The sequence below is a fragment of the Pinus tabuliformis genome, chromosome 8, assembly GCF_031772625.1.
Source record: "Pinus tabuliformis cultivar Carrire ecotype Pingquan chromosome 8, CPIR1, whole genome shotgun sequence".
Classification (NCBI taxonomy): Eukaryota; Viridiplantae; Streptophyta; class Pinopsida; order Pinales; family Pinaceae; genus Pinus; species Pinus tabuliformis.
Window position 1 is genome coordinate 230460100 of NC_142294.1, and position 24305 is coordinate 230484404.

Sequence of the window (24305 nt, forward strand, 5' to 3'; positions counted from 1 at the left end):
CAAGGGTATACTCCCCTCCATTGTCCGACTTGAGGACCTTGATCTTCCTACCTGTCTGTGTCTCTACGAGAGCTTTGAACTCTTGAAACCGTTTGAAGACTTCACTCTTGGTCTTCAAGAAATAAAGCCAAGTCTTCCTGGAGTGGTCATCAATGAATAAAACATAGTACTCATAGCCAATCAAGGATATATGAGACATCCAACCACTCACATCGGTATGAATCAAGTCAAGGATCCCGATTGCTCTGCTGTCACTGCTGGGAAAAGGGGATCTGGCAAACTTCCCCATAGCACATCCTCTGCATACATCAAGGTGATCAGAACTGAAATCTAGCACACTAGTGGTGATCTCCGGCAATGTACTCAAGGCCCCATGATACATATGCCCCATCCTTCAAGTGCCAAATCTCACACAACTTTGAACTGCTAGATCTGTTGTCAGTCTTGTCTCGGATGTTGCTACTTAATGCCATCAGGGGTTGGAATGAGAACTTGTACACCTTGGCATGGCGCACACCAATCACTCTAGCTGAAGAAGCTGGAGTTCCCCTAGGATATATAAGTACCTGCCTTCTCTTGAACAACACATCATACCCTCTACCCTCAAGTGCTGAGATGGATATCAGGTTCTTCTTCATTCCAGGCACATATAGAACATTTGACACTGTCAAGGGAGGTTTGGGTCCCCTATCAAATGTCAATGTCCCCACACCGACTGCTCTAACCATGCTGTCATCACCAAGTACTACCTCCATATCAGTATCATCCTCTGAAAGCTCTAAGAAGTACTCTCTAACTCCTGTCATGTGGCGGGAAGCGCCACTGTCAACATACCAAATGCTAGAAGATGCTCTGCGAGTAGTGGAGAGTGCACACTCCCTCTGAACCTGTATGGCAGGTGATCCTGCACTAGTGGCCTCACAAGCTATGAACCCAAACTCTCGATCAAAGCTCTTTGAGAAGCTCTCTATCTCTGCAGAAGTTGCCATGGGTTTGTCTTTCCCTTTCTTGTTCTTCTTCTCTGGACACAACATCATAGTTTCCCAACTTTTGACAATTCCAACATTTGACTTTGTAATAGTCCTTCTCCTTGTTCTGTTTTTTTTTCCTTTGCCTTTGCCTCCACTGTTGGAAGCTTGCTTCTTTTTTCTGCCCTTCTAGCCTCTTGCTAACAATGCCACATTGTCATCCTCCTCCACTTGTTTGGCTGCCCCAAGATGGTTCTTTCTGATCTCATTCTGAATGCAATCATCCCACAACCTCTCCCATCCGGGAAGGTTTTCCCGTGCAACAATGTCATCCACAAAATTCTCCCAAGTCTTGAGAAGACCATTCAAAGCAATCCTCACCAACTCAGTGAGTGCAATGATCTCACCTACGGCTGCCAACTCATCTCTCATTGAAGTGATCTTTGTGAGGTACGCTGTAGCACTGTCAGCCTTAGCCATTTTAATGACCTTTAGTTTCTCCTTTAGGACCATTTTTCTGTTTTCATTTGGGCTCTGGTAAAGACTGGTCAAGGCTGTCCACATCTTATGTGCATAAGTCTTTCCTCTCACATGAGGAATGACATCATCTTTGACTCCTTCTAGAATCAATCTTTTTGCCTTAGCATTATTTTTGTTAAACTCTGCCAATTGTACAAGGTCAGCAGGTACTGTTACTGGGTTCTGTGTGGTATTTACCATAATGCCCAAATTTCTTCTTCCTCAAAGATGCTCTGGATTCTCTCCTTCCATGCATTATAGTTGTTTTGCCCATCCAACCTGTCTTCAACTCTCAAACCCAAAGACGTTTCATTGTCCTACCAAACTGAAATTTTCAAATCTGTGGTAAAGGTTTCTGTTTTTGGTGTAAAAATCAGCTTGCTATAATTTTCACTTTGCTATCCCAAACTGCACTTTTCAGCCAACCGAGCTCCAATAGCATGAAGAATTTCAACCCCCACTCTGGTTATCAATTTTTCTTATCACTCTATGTATTTAGTTTTAAATCCAAGCATGATAAAAATTCTGAAATCTGGAAATGACAATATTTTCTGAAAACACAAATTTAGAGATTTCACAACTGCTGAAATTGCATAAATAAAACACAACGAAATTATGATAGCCACACATAGAAAATAACACAGTCATTTTTTGTCAATGTGACCCTAGAAAAACCCTCCTACAACTCTTGGGGAAAACTAGTTTGAGAGCTCTTTTTTATTTCTGAAAACGCTTTTACAGAGAAATTGAAATACACAGTAAAAATTCCAGCAACCACAAATTACAACTTATCTCGATTTTCGTGCTTGAACTCTGCCTTGAAAATTATGCCAATCAACAAACTGCCAAAACAAAAAAATTTCCAACAATAAAACAACATTAAATGTTGTACAACATGCCGTGAAAATCATGCCCAGAACCTGTTGTACAGACTGTACGGATTTCAGCAATACGACTGCCTCGAAAATTGTGCCCAAAACTTGCCTTGAAATTCATGCTTTGCTGTTGCCCCTCTTCGTCAATTTCTGTGTCTTTCCCCTGCTATATGTTATTGCCTTGGGATGTGTGCCAATAAATGTCGCTGCCCAGATTTGTTGAAATATTTTCTTGCTTCTCTCCTTCACTTCTTCACTGTTAAATTTTCTACATGCTCTCTCTTCTCTTTCTCTCAAATGCTCTAAAAGAATGAATTGATCTTTTTTTCATCTCTTCTCCTTTTACTCTCTAAATGACCTTTTGGGTTACCGTAAGATCTAATGGCTGAGATTCATTTAGATGTAGGGATGAGAATAAATGTACATTTAATTCTCACTTTCTATTTTTTTAACTTACCCACTTATATAAAGACCCACTTGGCCATTCTTTAATTCTTCAGTGGGGGTTGAAATTCTTCATGGTACTGGAGTGGGGGGTGAATTTCAACCCCCACTCCAATACCATGAAGAATTTTAATTCTCACTTTCTATTTTTTTAACTCACCGACTTAAATAAAGACCCACTTGGCCATACTTTAATAATGTCACCTTTAAATTAGAATGTAACTTTACCACTTATAAAGTCACTTTTAAATTAAAGTGAGTTTACCACTTATAAAGTCACTTTAGGAGAAAATTACAAATAAATTTGGACACTTTTCCCTAGGCCAAAAATCAAAGCCTTAGGGAACAACTTTTCTTCTGGTACCCAAATCTTAACAAAAATTTAACAGTGGATTCTGTAAATGAACTTGAACGACAACATAATAGCAAATAAACATGCAACCAACAAATTGATACACAGATAGATGCTAGTAAAAATCACTAAATCATTTTATTAATCCACTGGAAAGAGTACCTCAACATGAGGAATAGTGGAACCTAAACTTGCCAAGCAAGCGGAGCAAACCCAGAAAAAGATCTTTGACCTAAATAATGAATGACCCTGGCAATGATGTAGACGTTCCGACGAGAAGACTGCTGCAAACCTACTACTGCAAAACTGCTCTCCTCAAAACTCCAATGAAGCGTTGTGAGTCTTTTGAGTGAAATCTCCTCAAGAGCGTTGGGTTTTTTTTCAACACCCACCAACACACTCGAGGGTTTCCATTCTGGGGCTTAGAAGTTGGGAACTATGTTCTCCAAACCTCATCAATAGAAAATAACAATAATCCAAGATGATCCCCTTTTATAAATGTGATGGACCCCTCTAGAACTTCCTATTTTATTATTATTTTAATCATGGAGCACTTTTCCCTCTTTTTATTTCAATTAAATTTTCTTTTTAATGTGGGAAAATGGTAAATTGGCAACCATACTCTCTCCGACCACTGAAAGTCACTTCTCAACATCCCATCTTGTAGATCTTCTCGTCCCGGTTCCAACGAGCTATTACACTGAGGTGTCCCATCAATTAATCCTCACAGAATGCCACCTTGAGCATAAGTAATTAAGTTAGACCCCATAATAATGCAATTTTTGAAAGTTGTCGGTATGCAACAGAATGAAAGGCAAACTGTGTGTGTGATGGAATATACCAAGAAAATGCCATCCCACAAAAACTCCTCAAAACTCCCTCGGAACCCTTGATGACATAAGCCTGCTCTCATGATTTGGCCATCTCGTGCCCTAGAAATCCATCTTGGCTATACTATGGAGGAAAATAAAAATGGGGATATGACAAATCCCCTTGCCCCAAGATTGCTTGCCCTCTAGCAATCCGCACATGTCCACTATAAAGGCATCTGCAAACTGATACTAGGATCCCATATGAACCACTGGTCCATGTCATGCCCCCAAGCAATTCCAACATTATTGGATCCCTCAATACTTAGATCCCAATACCATCATGGCCAATCATCGCCCAGGTCCCATGACTCGGACTGTGCTTTATCTCCGACTATAACTGTTGCTCCATTAAGCGAATACCATCTCATCACCACTCTCCAATCCAACCTCTGGGATAGGCCAAGGTCGATCCCACTCTGTTGATGTTGGGCTAGTGCAATTGAAATACTAATGAACTGTTTGTCCACATCCCACTGCCCACTGACACATGTAGTAACCCGCTCATCTAAGGGCCCCTGTTGCACTATGCCCTGAACTAAGGATGATACTCCATCAAAAGGATACCAACTCATGATCTCCTACCAATCTATCCCAAATGTGTAGGCACCTGTATATGGAACAAGTCCCCTATATTGCACCATTCCTATCTCACACAACTTTGTTTGGCCAATTAGCAATAACCATCGAGAAATTCTTGCCTCTCTCACTGTAATGGGTACAAGTGGCCAAATTGCGCTACAAGCCCTATCTATGTACTCTTAGAGAGGGTTTCTCCCTGAAAGTACTACAACTCTGTCAGCTGCTCGTGCATCTACCTGCACCTCATCAGTGGACTGACCCACTGGTGGATGCACCATTGTTTCCAGAAGATCATCTCTCATTTGTCCAGAAGCTCCATGCTCATATGGTCTTCTCATCACCTGCAAAACTATCCTATTAGGTCCCAATACCTCCTGATGACCAATATCACTACTTAAGAAAAAGTGTCCAAAATAATTATTTTCCTAAGTGTGACTTTATAAAGTGAAAGCGACTTTATAAGTGGTAAAGTCAATGCTAGATTATAAAGTGAAAAGTGATGTGGGTACCTTATTTAATGGGCGAGTTAAAAAATAGAAAGTGAGAATTAAATGCACATTTATTCTCATCCTTTGATCTAAATGAATTTGAGCCATTAGATCTTAGGGTTTCTCAAAAGTCATTTAGGGAAACAAAAGGGGGAAAGGAAAAAAGAGACTACATTCATTCTTCATGAGTAGATTGGAGAAAGGAGGCTGAGAGCTGGAGAAAAGTTCTGAAGGAGAAATTTGTTACAGCGAGTTGAAGGAGTGATTTTTGGCAAAATTGGACATGGAAATCAAGGCTTAGAAGACAACAGAAGGTAAAGTACGAACACCATTGAATGTTGTGAGCTGCACATTGTTCGAGAGAAGTTTTGAATTTTTTTTTGAAAAAAAAATCCGTACAATCGTATCCATATAGTACATATTTTGAGCTTCATGTGGGCATGAAAATCGAGGAAAAGTGGGCACGATATTCAAGGAGTTATGGACTAAAGAGATAAGTTGTATTTTGCTGTGTTGTTTTGTCTGCAAATGTATTTTTCCTGAACTTGAAAGATAAATAAATTTGAAGAGCTCTTTAACAGGTTTCCCCTGGAGAAGATTGAAGGGGTTTTCCCTGGGTCTAAGTTGACAAAAAAATGTGGGTATTTTTATGTGTGTCGCTGCTCTGATTATGTCCATATTTATTTTTAGCATGTGTTGGCAATGCCATGTGTTTTAATCTAAAAATTTCATTTCCAGAATTCTATATGTTGAATGTATGTTTATGGGAAATGGCATTTAACTGAGCGGGAGTGATAAGGTGAAATTAAAACAAGGATGGGATTGTTGGAAACTTTTTGTTAGTCATCAAATTTCAATATGGCATCAGAGCTACAGGATGAAAATTGCAGTTTGAACAACAGACAGTAGTTTGGGACAACAAACTGAATTTTTGGACAGCAAACTGATATTTTGGGACAACAAGGTGAAATTTCACATAGACTAAACTTTTGGGAAAGTAAGGTGTGCTGGAAAGTTCATTTCTCCATTTTCTTGGTTTTGTAAATTTTGGATAGTAGTCTGTTGTAGCGGCTACAACCGCCCTCCAAAATTTTGCCTTAGCTCGTTTTGGAGACTCCCTACCAACCTTTCACAACACCTTGTCTTGCTTCGTCAAGTACACAAGCTTCAATGTTTTTCATGCACAAAGGCAGCCTATCGATCACAGCTTGATGCATTTCTCTCACAGGCTGTTCACCTGGACTTGGTCCAACTGCAGGCTGAGGAGTGTCCCCAAGAAAATTGCGCATTTCTAGAGGGAAACCAGCGTTCCCTCAATAAATTGCGCAATTCTCTCTGGCAGTCTGCTGGGCTCCAGAATTGCGCAATTCTGCCAGCCAACACTCCCAATAGGAATTGCGCAAATTTCCCTAGCAGCGCTGCTCAGCCCAAAATTTGCGCAAATCTAGGCAGCAGTCAGCTGTTCTGCCCAAAAATTGTGCAAACCTTCTAGGTAGTCAACACAGCTCCCAGCTAGAAATGTGCATTTTTCTCAAGCAGTTGAGCCGCTACATGCATGAGCAATCCGTTTGACCAGTTACACCTGAGACCAAGAAAACTTGACTTGCATGCATGCATGACTTTCTCTTCCCAGAATAGCAAAAAGGAAACATGCAAAAGGCATCCCATGATTCAAGGAGCTATTTTTAGTAGTCGGGGGTTACATGCAAAGTTGTTTTAGAAGCTTCCCTCCAAGTGTCGCTTTTTCCTAGATTTGTGGCATGCGCGTCATGAGCCCAAACTTATTTATTCGACGCATCAGAGCTCATTCTTTCACATCGATCTTGGAGCTCTGACATCCCACAGCACATCCAGGACTCTTCGACACATTTGACTCAGCTATTCACGGGTAAGTGGCCTCAACTTGTCTTTTTCAACATTTCTGTCGCTTTTTGTGTATTTGCTTGTGTGAGTGTTGTTTGCTTGATTTCTTTGAACGCTTGCTGTCGTTTACATGTATACTAGCTTGTCCTAGCTCTGTTTCAATTTTCGTTGCTATCTCACTGTTGTTGCATGCATGAAACTGTTTTGCACGAATGTTCGCTGAATCGGCAAACCGCTTCAGTGACATGCATGTTGCTCTATTTGTTGAATCTTTCATTCATGTTTTTTATGTACTGTCAATCACTTCTGCTTTCACTTGAGAGTCGTCGTGCATTCACTGTCTTATTTGATTTCAGTTGCTCGTCGGCGAGTCGGGCCAGCCTTGGCCCGGACTCCGCCTTCACTGACACTGCATTGCGCAATTTGGGGAAGGAAGGCTCTGCCTTCCTCTCCAAAAATGCACATTTTTGCCTAGCACTACCCGCCAGGGCTGTTTTGTGCATTTCTGAGGGGCAGTGACTATTGGCCCAGAAAATTGCACAATGCAGTCCCTAAGGCTGCAGTCACTCCCAACTGGAATTGCACATTACGCAATCCCAACAACCAGTAGCCAGTACGGATTGCGCATTGTGCAGATCTAACAACCAGTCCTGCCTCCCAGACAGCGCACACTACCTTTTGCACAGTTTTGGCAGCCAATCACCCAACCTCCCAGAAGAAATTGCGAAATCTTGTCCATCAGTTTCCTAGGTATGTGTTGTGTTAGCTCCCCGAAGTTGCTTTGTTTTCACTGACAGATTTCTTGCCATGCATGTTGCTTGCCTCCAGATCTTTTGCGTGTTCATCTGTCTCAATGTCTTCCAAGAGAACATGATGTCAGGACACTAATGGAAATGCAGCTGGAGTAGCAGTTGAGCAAGTGTCCTCTAGTCTGCCGATCTATGAAAATACAAAGCTATATCTAGACAAGGACATCAAACTGAAGTGGCAAGAGGTCAATGAAACATTTGCAAGCACTTTTAGGGAACACCTCGAAAACTGTCAGGTGTACGTGAACATTCACAAGTCTGGCTTATACCAGATTGCATGCAGATATCTCGTGTTCCCATGCGCGGACATGATACACTAGATCGTCTCCCACATTGATCCCGAGACGATGACCTTGAGCAGTTTCAGTGGGACGAAGCGTGCAACCTTCTAGGAACGATATTACGATCAGATGAATCAGATGTCGGAGCCCGTGACTGTCATGGAGACTCCTTTCAGCCTACCCAACGACAGTGCTAACTCCATAGACATTCTAAAGAATTGGGTAAAAGAGCTAGCTCGATTCAGGCTGACACCCAACTAGGTCTACAAGACAAAGATATTGAGGAAGGCGTACCAATACTTGATCATATTTTCTTGTCGACTATATGGCCAAGCAAGCACGGAAACCTTCCCACAGAGTTAGGTGGTTGCACTGGACCAATTGGTTAGAGAAGGAAATCCATGTAACTGGTTTGGCATACTGGCTCACCAGTTGAAGGAACAAGTAACGAAGGCTCGAGAGTCGCCCGAAGTTATGCATGCAGAGATTTACTTGTCCGCCTACATCTTAGATGCAGTCTGTACCTGACAGAAGTTCCCGGGCTTGGAGTGGGCATGGTCACCGATTGAGACTATTGTAACACATATTTCAAGTTGTTGTCCGAATGCAGCTTCAAAGGAGTAATCACATGGCTGTCTGATCATTTTGTCGCCCCTGTGTACAAGATGATATTTGAACAGGATCCACCCTACATGTCAAAGGAAGCAATGGAGGCATTGATAGGCATTGCAGATTGGTATGCCTCACTGTCTGGCACTTTCATCTGAATGTTCAGTGCAGAGAAGCCTCCGCATGTTCTGCCAAAGTTTGCCTTGGACGTACTTGTCATGCAGGAAGTAGCCTATCACATCTTGGCAGGATTGATAGCTAGACTGCATCGGAAGAAGAAGGCACCTTGGCTCGCTTTTCTGTTGCGGATTGGGTTATATGAGATCCGAAGTATCAAACAAGCGAACATTGAAGAAGAACTGATGAAGAAGTACCCATTCGACCTCCGAAGCTACAATCCATATGACCCACATTGCATTGTGAAAGATCACTGCACGAGAGTTTAGTTCAATTGGATCCACAAGGCATTTCATTGGGCCGAGGAGGACCCATGGAGATATTGCTACAATTTCTCCAGACCCAATGAACCGGTTGGCTTCACTGTGGAGTGGTTAGTGAAGCAGCGTGAAGCAGCATCACGAAGAGCACCAGCAGTAGCAGCAGTGGCAGCAGAGCCAAGCATACCAGTCCGCGACAAAGGGAAGAGGAAGATTGTCGATCGCATGGAGGAGCAAAGTTGCAAGTTTCGAGCAGATCCACTTGTAGAGAAAGTAGCTATGACTTTAGAGCTAAGTTGCACGAAACGGGGAAACGGGTACGAGTTTCCGAAACAGGCACAGGTACGAAACGTGACCCCCCCAAATTTTGGAAACGAGGAAACACAATATATATATATCTATTAGGACATTTAATAAATATGTGCAATCATATTAGGACATTTAAGTAATATGTGCAATCATAAAGCATATATGATACATTCTAATTTATTACATTATGATTAAATTGTCAATTGTCAATGCATAAACTATAATTCTCTAAATTTACATCACATTTACTCATGAATGATCACATAATAAAAATAGAACTATCCAAAACCAGCCACGAGAAATTTCTAATTTCTTGTCCCGTGCTTGATTGGGAGTCTCCTCCTACATAGTCGAACGACCTTAGTGCTCTTGATTAAATACAAGTTTCATACCCTAGTACCCTACATGCTCTTGATTATTGGGAGTCTCCCCTGCGTAGAGGGCTTGGTTCTCTTGATTAAATACAAGTTCCATACCCTAGTACATGACAAAATCCAATGCAAACATTACAATCCCCCCAATCCTGAAATCCTGAAAAATAGATAAGTCTGTTGGATTTTGAGTGAGATCTAAAGTTCTACTTTCTCCATATGAAATCCAATGAGGGCGAAACCACTCTCAAATATCCTGAGTCATTTCATGGTAATGTTAAAAATTTAAGTAACAGTGATATTCTCCTTTATCACTTTTACTTCAAGAATTTAACATTACCATGAATTGCATATCAACACTAGGGCCATAAGCTTGAACATTTGGCTGCCCCACTCAAAAAAATCATTTTTTTATAACTTGAGAGACATCTAGAAGCATATAGAGGATATTTGAGTCACCTAATAAAAAATTAGAAGCAAAAAAATTAAAAAACAATACAAGAAAAAGTCAAGTTACAAGAGGAAACTCTGACGTACGGCCCAGAAACTCGTTTTCGGCCATACTGGCCACGTTTCCTCCTCGAGAAACAGGCTAGTACGGCCGGAAACGAATTTCCGGGCCGTACCGTACGGGTTTCCTCGTTTCCGTTTCATTTCCATATGGAAACGGACCCTGGACCCACGTTCCCTGCAACTTAGCTTTAGAGGCAAAGAGGCTATAGCACGACAAGCGAATCGCGTGAAGGCAGAAGGACGAGAAGAGAATGGAAGAAGTAGAGAAGGAGTTGCATGAGCTGAGGGAGCAACTCTGAAAGGAACAAGAGCTGCGCAAACAAGAGAGGGAAGCACAGTAGTAGCAGATACAACAAAGGGTGCAACGCGTGCAAACAGACAAAGCAGCGCCTGTACAAGTAGTTGATTCATCTGAACAGCTGGCATCAGGCGAACAGGGTGAACCATCGCAGGGGCAAGATTTCGCTTATGAGATAGAACAAGCACTTCAACAACTGGATGCAGACATGGAGCAACATGAGTTAGAACAGGACACCGAACTCATGTCTCACCAAAAAGAGGTTGACTCACCCGTTTCAGTGCATCCAGATGATGAGCAAGTGATTAGCCGGAAGAAGAGATGCACAACATCTCGTTTGATGAATCTTAACATAGAGTTGTTCAGATTCGCTAAAACATCCAGCTGCCTTGGTCAATGCAACCAAAGTGTATGCTGAAGCCACTAGTGCAAGTGTTCGCTTCCTAATAGCTAAGAATGAGTGAATGGCAAAGGAGCTGCAAACAACCAAGCAAGGAGGAGACTTAGTGACAATGTCTGCCCGAGCTGAATTGGAGAAGGCAATACTAGATAAAGTATTGTCCCTTGACACAGTTATGCAAGCATTGTACTCCAAGTTTGGTACCATGCACAAGGGAGTCATCCATCTCAACAGTTGGTAGCAATGATGTGTTAGAAGAGCATGCATCTTGATGAACGTGCATGTTGTTGTTGATGACAGGCAAACATGGACGATGAAGTACAAGGGAGCCCCACTTCACTTGCCTAAGATGATGAGGGTCAATGTGATCAAGCTAAAGGCACGTATCCAAAGTCAAATCCGAAATTATGAAGAGCAACCACAGTGCATCACTAGCATATAGGTCTCCCATGCACGAATATTCAAGAGTATCGATGTTGTAGTGCGCATGCATGCGATCCCATCAATCGGTACTCTCACCTAGGGGAAGACAAAGAAGCAGGTCCGACTAGAGATTGACTTGTACTTCGACGAGTTGATGCGCATCGCCACCAGCGCAGACTTGCCTATCAATGTAGACATCATGCACAAGTATGTTGCTGGTCTGGCCACATATGGTGTACCTAGATGCTATGGAGACAAAGGTCAGGTTACAGACGGATGTCACCACGGAACACATGGACACTATCAAGGACTACAAAGCTTGGCATCAATATGTTATTGTTGATCAGCATGAGGATGTTGAGCAATTGGACTTCTATAGTTGTCTAAGTCAGAGTGATGTCTAGTTTGGCTTGCTCAAGCCATTGTGTTCACATCAGTACATGTGCATTGTAATGTTGAGTCATGTCAAGTGTAAGTCAAGTGTCAATAGTGGATGTAACAATCATAGAGTAGGTGAAGAGTCATGAGGGTAGTTGAACAGTCACAAAAGGGAATGTCAAGGGCCACCCCACTCTTTGCTATAAATAGTCCCTCATAACTCATTGTATAGGTTTTTGGTTAGCTAAGCTTCTGATAGGACTATCTTGGAAAGAGCTTGGACAGTATTGTAATGCGCATTGGCTTCTCCACTGCACGGAGCTAGTTCATCTCTTTGGAGGAGCAGGGGGATGTGGCTCCACTGCACGGAGCTAGTTCATCTCTTTGGACGAGCAGGCGGATGTGGCTGTAACATTCCACTGTTGGGGTTAGCAAGTTTACATGGATGTATTGTATGATTGGAACTTACACTTCTTTATATAATGAGAGCCAGCACGTTTTCATGCATATGTTGTTATTGTAGTTGCACTGTTCCGGTTGCTTTAGCGATGTATGTTGTTTAACTTACGTAGTTGTGTATGAACACTTTTGTATGTAATTATATGAATCTTGCCGCAAATGTGTTGTTGGTTTAACCATCACTTTGGATTGTCGGATTGACCTACTTTTCAGCTTGTGATGCCTCTTCGCTCATGTGTTCCCTTCCCAGCTGAGTACACTTACAGGTTGCCAAGGGGCGCACTCATCTCAACCCACATGTGTTAGAAACTTTTCATACACCTTCCTTGACTCACTGCAGTGGTCACACCCTTGCTACTGACAGAGTTATCTTACTTGCCTTTATGCGACATTGCGGTCAAGGGATTACCATACGACCCATTGCTGGGACTCCTACATCAAATGGTTTGAGGTCTAATTGGGACTTCTTATTGGGGAGATCCCCTTGACATGTTGGATGGTCCAGCACCGTCAACATTTCTAATGCTAGAAGGAGGGCCAGATGACAAGCAGTGTCCTCTCATCTAGTTTTGAACCTTTGCATACCTTTCATGGATTCTTGCACTCTTCTCCCTCCGCGATGTTTTTTGAATCGTGAAGATGTCTCCATCACGGGGGAGTTTTTCGATGTCTTGTCCACTTACACATATGATGGTGAAGGCGAAGTGGCTTGGCCTGAGTACTTACATGACTTTCTTTCCATGCTTCATGAGGAAGATAGGTGTTCTGACGAACAGGCCAGCTTACTGCTTACACACACACTTCGCGAATCTCCACGTTGATGGCTGCTCAGCCTACCGGCTGACAGTGTGCACTCACTTGAGCATTTTTGTGATCTCATTGAAGACACTTTTCATCATTTTGATCTAGACTATCTTGACTAAAAACTGTTATAGCAACAGAAGGCTCCGCATGAATCGATTATTGATTTTTGGCAGCATTTCCGTGACTTGCAGTTTCAAGCTCCGAGGAGCCAGATGAAATTTGCCTATCTTTGGGACCGATTTGAGTATTGCCTTAAGAAATTTGCCCGTCCCAAGAAGAAGCTTGAGATCAAGCCTCGCTCAACATTCTTCATTGATGGAGCTGCGCAATCTCATGTGGATGCGATCACTGTATCGATTGACTGTCCGCCTTCCTCTCATTTAACAGCCTCACCACTACCTAGTGATGTTGAAGATCATGCTTACACACCAGTTCATCTTTCACATTCTCCCAACATCACTTCACTCAATTTTCGCGCAGATTTGGTTGTGTGTCCTTCGGTTTTCATATGCATTCTGTTCTACGACCTTCATCTTTGCACTCGGGTGTTCCTCCAGATGATATTGTCTTGTGTTCATCCATTCTAGACTCTTCATTTGTTGTGAACGAGGAACAAGCCACTGATGGAGTTGGTGTTGCACAACCAGCATGCGTTGTCATCTATAAAGAGTATGAGTGGGAACTTGAGCATCAACACTCGGCGAAGGGGGACTCCCTTCCGTCCGAACCCCCTCCATTCTTTCTTAACATCTGTGGTGAACCTGCCATCCATGATTTCACATGTGTGTCTTCATCCACGTATGCACCCATTGTTGATCATTTGTAGGAGTCACTTGATGATGGTCCATCATTTGACAACGGAGAGGATAAGTTATTCATTGGAAATCCACTTGATCTCTCATCTGTCTTTGCCGGAAACACAGAGGATGAGTTTGTTTGCTTTTCATCTACCCCTCTGTTTGATCCATGTAATCATAAGGATGCCGATGAAATCATTGATTTTTCTGATCGTGGTGGTTGCGATCCATTTGTTTCCATATTTGATCACGATCATGATCATATCACAGTTGATCTTTCGAAGCCACCGATTTATGATGATCTATCTGATGATGAAGTTGAAACACCCAAGACTATCGAGGCACTTCAGCGCGAGATGATGGTTATGTCAGGCCCTCGCTCTCTTGGGGTTAGTCTTACTTCCGATCATAAAACTATTTAATCGCCCAAGGCTCCTCATCACTCATATGTATGCATTGAAGTTCCATCTCACACACAGATCACACTTCCTCCACTCGAACTGCATGATCTCATCGCTCATGCATTGGAGGAATCTTACATTGCAAGCACACGTGTACGACGCAAGTTATCTTTGTTTCTTTCGTTTCCTTGCATGTCTTAGTCAAGAGTGTGCTTATGCTTTAAAGTTGCATGTAGTGTCACACAACACCATGATAAGTCCACAGACTCCTCATCATGCACTTGCACTAACTTATGTCCCATGGGCACTGTCAAATGCGAAGTGTGGTTGTCCTCATTGTTATATCTTTCTTGCTTGTTGGTTTGCACAATTGGGTTGCTCGCGGACCAAGACTTCAACAACATGGGTCAGCGAATGCGCCGGTGGTTGTGTTGGAAATATCACTTCACGTGATCAAGCCCATGCACCGTTAGTGTAGGAGGAGTAGTGTTTGCAAAGTTGGGCATGGAAATCAAGGTTTAGAAGACAACAAAAGGTACAATACGAACAACATTGAATGCTTTGAGTTGCATGTCGTTTGAGAGAAGTTTTTGAAAAAAAATCCGTACAACCCGCATGGTACAGCCCGTACAATCGTATCCATACAGTCATATTTTCAGCTTCAAGTGGGCATGAAAATTGAGGCAAAGTGGGCATGGTTTTCAAGGAATTTTGGGCTAAAGAGATAAGTTGTATTTTGCTGTTTTGTTTTGTCTGCAAATGTATTTTTCCTGAACTTGAAAGATAAATAAATTTGAAGAGCTCTCAAATAGGTTTTTCCCCAGAGAAGATTGAAGGGGTTTTGCCCAGGTCTAAGTTGACCAAAAATCTGTGTATTTTTATGTGTGTTGCTGGTCTGGTTATGTCCATATTTGTTTTCAGCATGTGTTGACATTCCCATGTGTTTTAACTTTTAATCTGAAAATTTCATTTCCAGAATTCTATATGTTGAATGTATGTTTATGGGAAAGAGCATTTCACTGAATGGGAGTGATAAGGTGAAATTGAAACCGGGTTGGGATTGAGGGGAACTCCATAGTCCTCCAAAATGTATGGAACATCCTTTATCAAGTGTGGGAATAGACTCATCAATGTCCTTCAAAGGACCCAAGGCTCATCATGTCCATGCACCTATATCATCCAATGAGGGGCTCCAAGTATCCAAATGTGGCTATGCAATGAATGTACAAGGGTCAATGCCTCATAGAAAGTGAGTCATGTCCAATGTAAAATCCATTAGGTAGATCACATTAGGTATCATCTCCAAACTTCTTGTTCATGAATTGGTGCAATTTGCCAAGTTTAGATATGGGATGATCATTATAAACCCCTATTAGGTGTGCTAATACCCAAGAAGAGTATATCCCTAGAAACCCATCAACTTTCAAGTAGTTAGTGTAAATGATATATGATATGATTTGCATTTAACTTTGTGGGATGGTGTCATTGACATTCAAGGTTCACAAGATGTTCATCCACATGAATGCCTTTGTAGACAGCATGCTTATGGATCAAGTTACCTTTCCCTTGACATTTTGTTTTATTTCTTACTTTATTTTTGTTTTCTTTTAGTTTGTGTAAGAAAGCCCCTTTTCTTGTATATGCACTGAATGAGAAGAACTACACAACTAGTGTCTATCTTTAAAGGGTGTAACTTGTTATGCTTTATAGTTGAGGTTTGTGTGAGAGGGTTTGAGTGTGTCCTTGTCCAAAGTAGATGGGGATCTAGAGGATTATTGGGTGGAGAAATTCATCCTCACTATTAGTGTGAAATTCTTGTGAGTTGTGTGGAGTTTGTTGAGAAAGTGGAAACATGTGACAATAACTTTGAATGGATGAAAGGAGAGATTTTCATTGAAGGCAACAAGATCTCAGAAATTCATGTGAAGTCAATTTCTGAATGAGCCCCCAACATTGTAGTCTATGTATAAAGCTGAAATAGTCTACTATTGTTCATCTATCTGGGAAACTTGCGAAAGTAACAATGAAGAACCTTCCTATAAAACTATAAGCATCGGAATAGGTTGACGTTGAGGTTTCCTTTGCTTATGAGATTCTTCAGCTTGTTTTCATCTGAAGTAGCATGGTCAGATGAAAATGAGTAAGCTGGCACATGATGTTGAGCATCAATATGGAATAGAATTGTGCATATTTTTGTGAATTGAGATGCACAAATTTAATTAAAACCATTTTATTGTAAACTTGTCATTTTCCCACATTATTTACACATGTAAGCCTTCATTATTAGGGTTCCACCCAGACTTTGTAGACTTGCAAATAGGTTCGTCAAATTAGTAACCTGTATATTCCATCTCTCCAACCTTCAGTGTTTAGTATTGACTAATCTACACTATGCCCTGCTTCAACATGAAAGCCAATGCATGTTCTGCCCATTAGGATAAACTTTTTGCTATCTTTCAGATGTCTCAAAGGGCATCGGTTTGTGACTTTAATTTTATGAAACTCTAATGTAAAAGAAATGTTGCTTTTACCAGAAGAAATGTATTTAGGTATCCTGAAAGTGCAGTGCTATTTAACTGTTGATTTTTACAGTAAATGGACATCATCTTTAGAATGGGACACTGTTATTTGGTACATCTTTAGTCATGTATTTAGGGAATCAGTTTGTAACTTTAATTTTATGGAACTCTGATGTAAAAGAAATGCTCTTTTTACCTGAAGAAATGTATCTAGGTATTCTGAAAGTGCCGTGCAATTTATGTGTTGATTTCTATAGTAGATGGACATCATGTTGAGGATGGGGCAGTGTTGTTTGGTACATCTTTAGTCATTGATCTTAATGGTTTATCTATCTCTTCTGCAGGTTTATGGTTGGTCGTGGGTTGTATTAGCTGGCCTAATTGTGATATTTAAGGTTTGTGTCCTGACTCTACTTTCAACAGCCGATAAAGAAGCTCTACTTTTCTTGACTGTGATGTCACCTACTTGTATTTCAGCAAAGCCTTTTTCGGGGATTGAAGATTAGATTCGTCCTTGGATTTATTCGATATCTTTTAATCCTTTGAGCAACTGGAACTGTGAATAGTAATCCTTTTTTCACGTTTTTCTTTTCGCAGGTTTTCACATTCAGCCAAAAAGTATCAGTAAATTTCCAGTTATTGTTACGACTCATACAGGGTATAACATTTATGGCATTTCTAACCGGCCTTGTAGTTGTAGTTTTTAAGACTACCTTGACAGTGAAAGACATTTTTGCCAGCATGCTTGCATTCATACCAACTGGATGGGGTATCTTGTGTGTAAGTTTTTTAAATTAAACTTTTATTTTGTTTGCAGCATTGAATCTTTTTGTTGCCTTTGATATTTTTTGAAAATAACAGCGATTGTTGACTAACCATGCAGCTTGCTATTGCATGGAAGCCTTTTGTGAAGAGGCTTGGGTTATGGAAGTCAATTCGTTCACTTGGCCGTCTGTACGATGCGGGAATGGGCATGATTGTGTTCATACCCGTTGCAATGTGTTCGTGGTTGCCTTTTGTGTCAACGTTTCAGACACGCCTTATGTTCAATCAAGCTTTTAGTCGTGGGTTAGAAATCTCTCTTATTCTTGCAGGGAACAAGCCAAACTCAGAACTATGATTTCTCTGGAGTTTGTACGAGCTTTTGCACAGGCTCTACATTATCTGCTTTGTAACATGTATTCTTAAGTTGTTGGAATCCTGTTATCTGCATCAAGCAACTTCCTGCACTATATTGTATCAACATGCTATTCAAATCAGCGTTTCTTTCTAGGTGTTAGTATTCAAAACAAAACCTTGGGAAAGCATGCAAAAGGATGTCCGTGAAATGTAGGCACCAAAACCATATGAGCTGTTTTTTTTTTGTTCATATCTTTATGTATTCATATTGTGATTGATGAAATGCATCTGGTTTTATTAGCATCTTATTTGATTCACGAGAACGGGCTTTGTTTCTTAAAACTCAAGGTTGCCAGTGGCTCATTGATCAATATGTTAAAAGTTTGTATTTTTAAATATTTAAAATGTGGGGCTTGAATTTTTCATGAACTGGTTAGGAAAATATGGAGTAGTCTACCGAGGCCTGGACGGTCAAAAGTGATGGAATTTGGGTAAAAATATTTCAAGAACTGGTCAAAAGTGATGTAATTTGGGTAAAAATATTTCAAGAACTTTACGAGTGGCAATGTTTGAATCATGTTTTTGATGGTGGAAATGGATTCAGCACTATCAAAAATCTTTGGAGCACCCAAAATTTTGAAATTTGACGGCTTTAACTTAGATTTACAAAAATCCCCGCTTGATTTTATCAAAATATTGCCGGAATTTCCATGATTTTCAGAGAAAAAAACAATCTGGTTAGACTCTTTTCGTAAAATATTATCAATGTGATGCATGAACTCAGTAATATAGTACAAATTCTCAAATTTATGTTTAACATTTATAGGATCGTGAATCTTACATGGCCACTATATTATTATACCTGCGGCTGGCAGGATATAACGTATTCACTTTTCATTGACTTGTTAACAAAATTTAAAATCTATCCAAAGTTTAACATTATGAAATTAAATTTATTTCTATTTATCTCAAATATAATTGGTTGAAATGTCTCCCCCTCTTATCGCGTAATGATGGCAAGAATTGACTTTTGTATTAACTTTTATGTACTCTATTATTAATTATTACGTACTATATCACTAATTACTATGTACAATAAATATAAATAATTTGAAAAATAACATTATATATTAATTACTATGTACCATAAACACAAATGGTTTGTAATTAAATTCAAAAATTTCATTTTCTTATTAGCGTAAAGAGTATTGAATAGACAATTTTTATGGGTTTTATTTTTTAATTTACAAAACATTAATTTAAAAAAAATGGAGTTGTCTTTAGTGCGACTTTTTGGAGATTCCGGTGACGGAATTCGGCGGAAAAAATTGAGGTTAAATCTTGATTTGTATTATTTAAAATGTTTTTTTAACTGCATATTTGGATTTAGCACCCTGAAAAACCCCTGGGACGCTTTGATTGTGCAGAAATTAGCTATCAAACTTGCGATTTCAATAAATTGCTGCCGGATTTTGACCAGAAAAACCCACCAGAAAAGCTTCCAAAAAGTCTCTTTAAAGACAATTCCAAAAAAAATTATAAGTTTGGAAAAAAATATATAAAAATAACATGTGTACAATTATCATTAATATCAATCTATACTCTAATAACATGACATGTAATTATTAACTTATTATCATTCTCTTTAATATATATATATATATATATAACCCTAAAAAAAATGTTTAATTATATTAAACAAATATTAAACAAATATTCATATAACTTATTTTACAATTTTATTATTGTTTGAAATACATATAATATATCATGACATTAAAATATTTTATTAAACTAAGTTAGAGGGAAAAATGACTTGATGTCAAAAATAAATAGGTTTATAAAATTTTGATATAAATAATTTAATGAATTATTAGCCACATTCATTTTGAAACCAAAATCGTGATTTTATAAAGGCAGGGGAGAAACAGATAATTCTACACTCCTTTGACGAAGTACAGGGCGTAGGAAGGTATCCGAGGGAGGCAAATCAAGTCTTTACATTGGAAAGACGATATATGTTTATTTAGGTGTAAGGTGACCACAAACCACAAATATATATAGAGGAATATGAGGTTATGATCGGAAGGCTAGGTGAAAAAGTTGTCAGTTGGAGCTTGGAATTGCTATCCTTGACAGCGACAATGCCACTCTCGCAACAGTGATTAATCAAGTCGACTATCGTTTGATGTCATTCTTGGATGGTACTAATGATTATTGAGTCGAGCTATTATTGGTTTTTATCAGTGTCTACTATTAACTGGATATTTTATCGTATTCATTACTACATGTCGAAGTACCACAATGATCAGAATCGTTATGGGACAATAGTACTACGAGGACTTGAATATGTGGGCTTATGTATTCGCAAGTAATCGTTATGGGACAATAGTACTACGAGGACTTGAATATGTGGGCTTATGTATTCGCAAGTAATTTAGTACGGTTGTATTAATAAGTGGAAAATTAACGACTTGGCACTTCTGATATGTTTTCCTTGAGCCATATTTTTTTTTATATCTAATTATGTGTTGATGGTATACATGATGATATTTAGAAGTTAGTGTAAGTCATGAAAAGCACTTTATGTTTTTTATATTTAATAATGTGTTGATGGTATATAGGATGACATTTTGAAGTTTTGAAGTTAGTGTAACACTGGAAAAACATGTTAGACCAAATGTATGGAGGGGGAGGGGTTGAATTAGTGTGCTGTCAAATTTATCATTTCAAAAAATATCATCAATAAATATAGTAATTTATCATTAACAATTTGCAATATAACAATAAATGAAATAGTGCATCAAGAAGCTATCATAACATCAACACAAGAAGACAAGTTTTTACATGGAAATTTTTACAAGAGAAAACCACAAATTTTGATTCTGATATGTTTTCTGTTTTTTTTTTTTTGTTATGATTGTGGATTAAATTTGTCTACAAATTTTGAACCAACTCCATTCAAAGAAGTTGTTTCTCATGAATGGAAAGAAGCAATGCATAAAGAATATGATGCCCTGATAAAGAATGGCACCTGAAAGCTGGTGGGTCCTCCATTGGGAACCAAATCGATAGGCTGCAAGTGAGTCTTCAAGAACAATTATAGAGCAAATGGCTCACTTGACAAGCATAAATCTAGGTTTGTGGGAAAATGTTTTAAACAAAAAGGGGTCAATTATGAGGAAACTTTTGCCCCCACAACAAAATGGGCTACCATCTAGACTCTATTTTCCTTAGCAGTTCAAAATGGTCAGAAAGTCCAAATGGATGTAAAAATTGTTTTCCTAAATGGGGATTTGGAAGATAATGTTTCTATGTCCTAACCAATACAATTTGTTTGAAGGGATAAGAACACAAAGTATGTAAGCTTGTCAAATCCTTGTATGGCCTCAAATAAGCAGAAGCCTAGTACGAGAAATTCACTGAGCATATTCTGAAACTAAATTTCAAACACTATGATCTTGATGATGCAATTTTGTTTGTCAATAAAGTAGGCAAAATTGTTGTATATCTTGTGGTGCATGTAGATGATCTTTTGATGACAGGGAACAATGAAAGTTATACTACATCCAAAAAGGAAGAATTGAGGCAAATTTTTGAAATGATAGATTTGGGATATGTTCATTACAATCTTGGTCAAAGTATTAAAAAATTGGAACAGTGACTGGACCAATCCACCTAATAAACTGGGTTTCAAACTAGGATTGGTCAAATCTCAATGAATTGGTTTTTAAAAAAATACATGAAATAATTATTTTTTAGTGAAAAAAGCATTTTTTTTAAGATTTAAAACCATGATTCCAAACCAGTAGAGACAAAATATGTGAAGTTTTCTCATTTATATACCATGTAAAGGTGAATGTATCAAAATGGCACCAAGTGCAATACATATCATCGACAAAATACATAAGCAATGAGGCTCCAAATGGCTTATAAAGTCCAAAAACAATGCTACAATTTATGAAGCCATTGACCTACTACAAGACAAGTCTACTAGTACATATCAGTGATAAACATGATCATTCATCATCATGATCAAATTCATCACCACTACTAGACACAGGATCATCAATAGGAGCTACATAAACATCATCTAGATCAAAACCTGAGGATGGTTTGCCTCATTTGCAACCTCAATAGTATCATTGCCAGCAATAATAATAGAAGTGGACCTAATGGAAGCACAAGTTGGTCAAGTTGCACAACTAGCACCTTCCATTGGTTGTTTGCCTTTGCTTGATGCAGCTACTAATTCCTGTTTTGATAATGCTACCAAATTTGCTTCAGCCCCCCTCCCCAACGCCATGTCAATATCAAAATCAACATCAAACTCAGGATCTTCAGTCTCCTCCACCCATTCTGATGTTGGATCAATATCGTCCAACCCAGTGGGATCTAGATCAAGTCTTATATTAATCATTTGGTTGCACCCTAGTCGAAGGCTGTATTACACAAAGACAAGATCATTTAACAATTTTTGTTCCAAATGGTTTCTTTTTTTCGTGTGTATGCGCTCAAAAACAGACCAATTGTACTCGCAACCTAAAGCACTGCAAGTTTGGTTGAGGACTCTAACTACAAACTTTTGCAATTGAAGACATTGGTTTCCAAATGACTTCCACCAATGTGCTACAAAGAAAAAGACATTAATTAGTAACTTAGTTCATTTTAGTGCTTATTTACAAGTATTTACAGATAATTTGAATTGTAAATTTGTAAACAATTGAACTTTAAAGGAAAAACAAATTGGAATTGCTTACCTGGTTGATCCACATATCTTGCCATCTTTGCGAAGTTTTTGCCAAAATTGTTTGTTGCCATACTGAAAAGACTAAGTTATCTATGTATTTCCAACTAGTCTGCATGGTTAGGGACCATGCACTCTAAGCATTCATACAATCCATCTCTGACCTCCCTAACCTGCAAATCTCCTAGTTGATCTTTATAATGATCCTTTGGGTTCAAAAAATACCCAGCTACATGTATAGGACGATGTAATTGATTGTTCCATTTGTTATCAATTATTTCCCATATATGCCCATATTTAGCTAACTTATCCTTGTAAGTTGTCGGTATTTGCTACTTTTCCTGATCCATAGCCTCATAAATGTAGCCCATGGCTAATTTTCCGCCATCCACCATTCTAGCACCTTAATTGTTGAATTTCCACGACCTTGGGTCTAGGTTAGAGTTTTAAAATCACTGACCCTACCAAACCAGGAATCTCAACCATAAACTACTTTGCACAACAGAAATATAAAGCAGTAAATCATATATGCACAAATATACACTTTTTAACAAAATTGTACAATATTGTACAATCACCAATCTTCATTATATTAAACCAAATTTGAATAATACAGCAGTCTATGGTATGCAAGATATAATGACAAACATCGTTGTAGCTTCTATGTCATATCTTGTCATGCCGGTCCTTCTCTTCTGTACTGCTCATTAGTTGCCCCCTAGGAGAACACATCGAGACTCCAGGAGGGCTACCACCTAACACTGTTTCATGTCACTTATGCTGCATGTACACGAGCTCATAAATCTTCTCTCTGGGTAGGCCTAATTCCTTAGCTCCAAGCTGCGTTCTAGTAGCCTTTTTCATCCATCAAAGTGCTACTCATTAGGCTGCAAACTTCACACTATCACACACTAAACAACATCCTCCTTGTATGTTGCTCTAGGGCTACTTTGGGTAGCCAACACACTACCCTCCAATCATATCAATGGCACCCAATTCAATCACTGCGAAATTTGCACCGATGAAGACACACGATCACCCAATCTCGCCTCCAAATTGGCTGCCACGGGCTACAAGTCAAACTGATCCAATCTAGTCAAAGTCTTTGATCCAACATCCCTCCAAAAACATTGTTGCACATGTGTTTGTATCTTGTTGTTCATGACACCTGGTTAGGGCACTTGCTGCAACCCTAAATCCTCCCACAGTTCATCAAACAGGCCCTTTAAGGGTTGCGACACACCTCAAGAAGCCTCCTCCTCACCCACATTGTCACTAAGGATAGATGCCAAGCCTCAAGGCACCTCTTACGCAACCCAACTGTGTGCTATGGTCTGTGGCCTAGCACAACAATCCTCCTAAAGCAGCGACCTCCAAGTCATTGCCCAAACAATTGTTAAACAACAACGTATTTTCTCACAAGGAGCTCGACCTAATAGCCATTTTCCTCAGCCTCTAGAACAACAATGTTTTAGCCCAAAAATAGACCCTTGTACCTTAGCTTACTCGGCCTCTAGTACAAACTTCAGACCCTTCTCCTCACGTTGTCCAAAACTCTCCTTTGTTGTGGCTAGGGCTAATTTCAGAGCTCCTTTTCCCTGAGATGATGTTGCACAAATGGATGTCGACAACACATAAAATCACCCTTTATTTATAGGCAATAAAGGGGCT

General features: G+C 39.5%; 1 protein-coding gene across 3 annotated transcripts in view; it reads left to right on the forward strand.

Moving 5' to 3' along the window:
• LOC149234971 (callose synthase 9-like) overlaps positions 1 to 18204 on the forward strand; it is a 385867-nt gene extending 367663 nt beyond the window's left edge. For all 3 annotated transcript variants that reach the window (XM_089372025.1, XM_089372026.1, XM_089372024.1), the window contains 3 exons: positions 17113 to 17163; positions 17366 to 17548; positions 17652 to 18204. In XM_089372025.1, the coding sequence (XP_089228151.1) occupies positions 17113 to 17163; positions 17366 to 17548; positions 17652 to 17888 (471 nt within the window). In that variant the 3' untranslated portion in view covers positions 17889 to 18204. The remainder of the gene's footprint in view (positions 1 to 17112; positions 17164 to 17365; positions 17549 to 17651) is intronic.
• The last annotated feature ends 6101 nt before the right edge of the window (positions 18205 to 24305 follow it).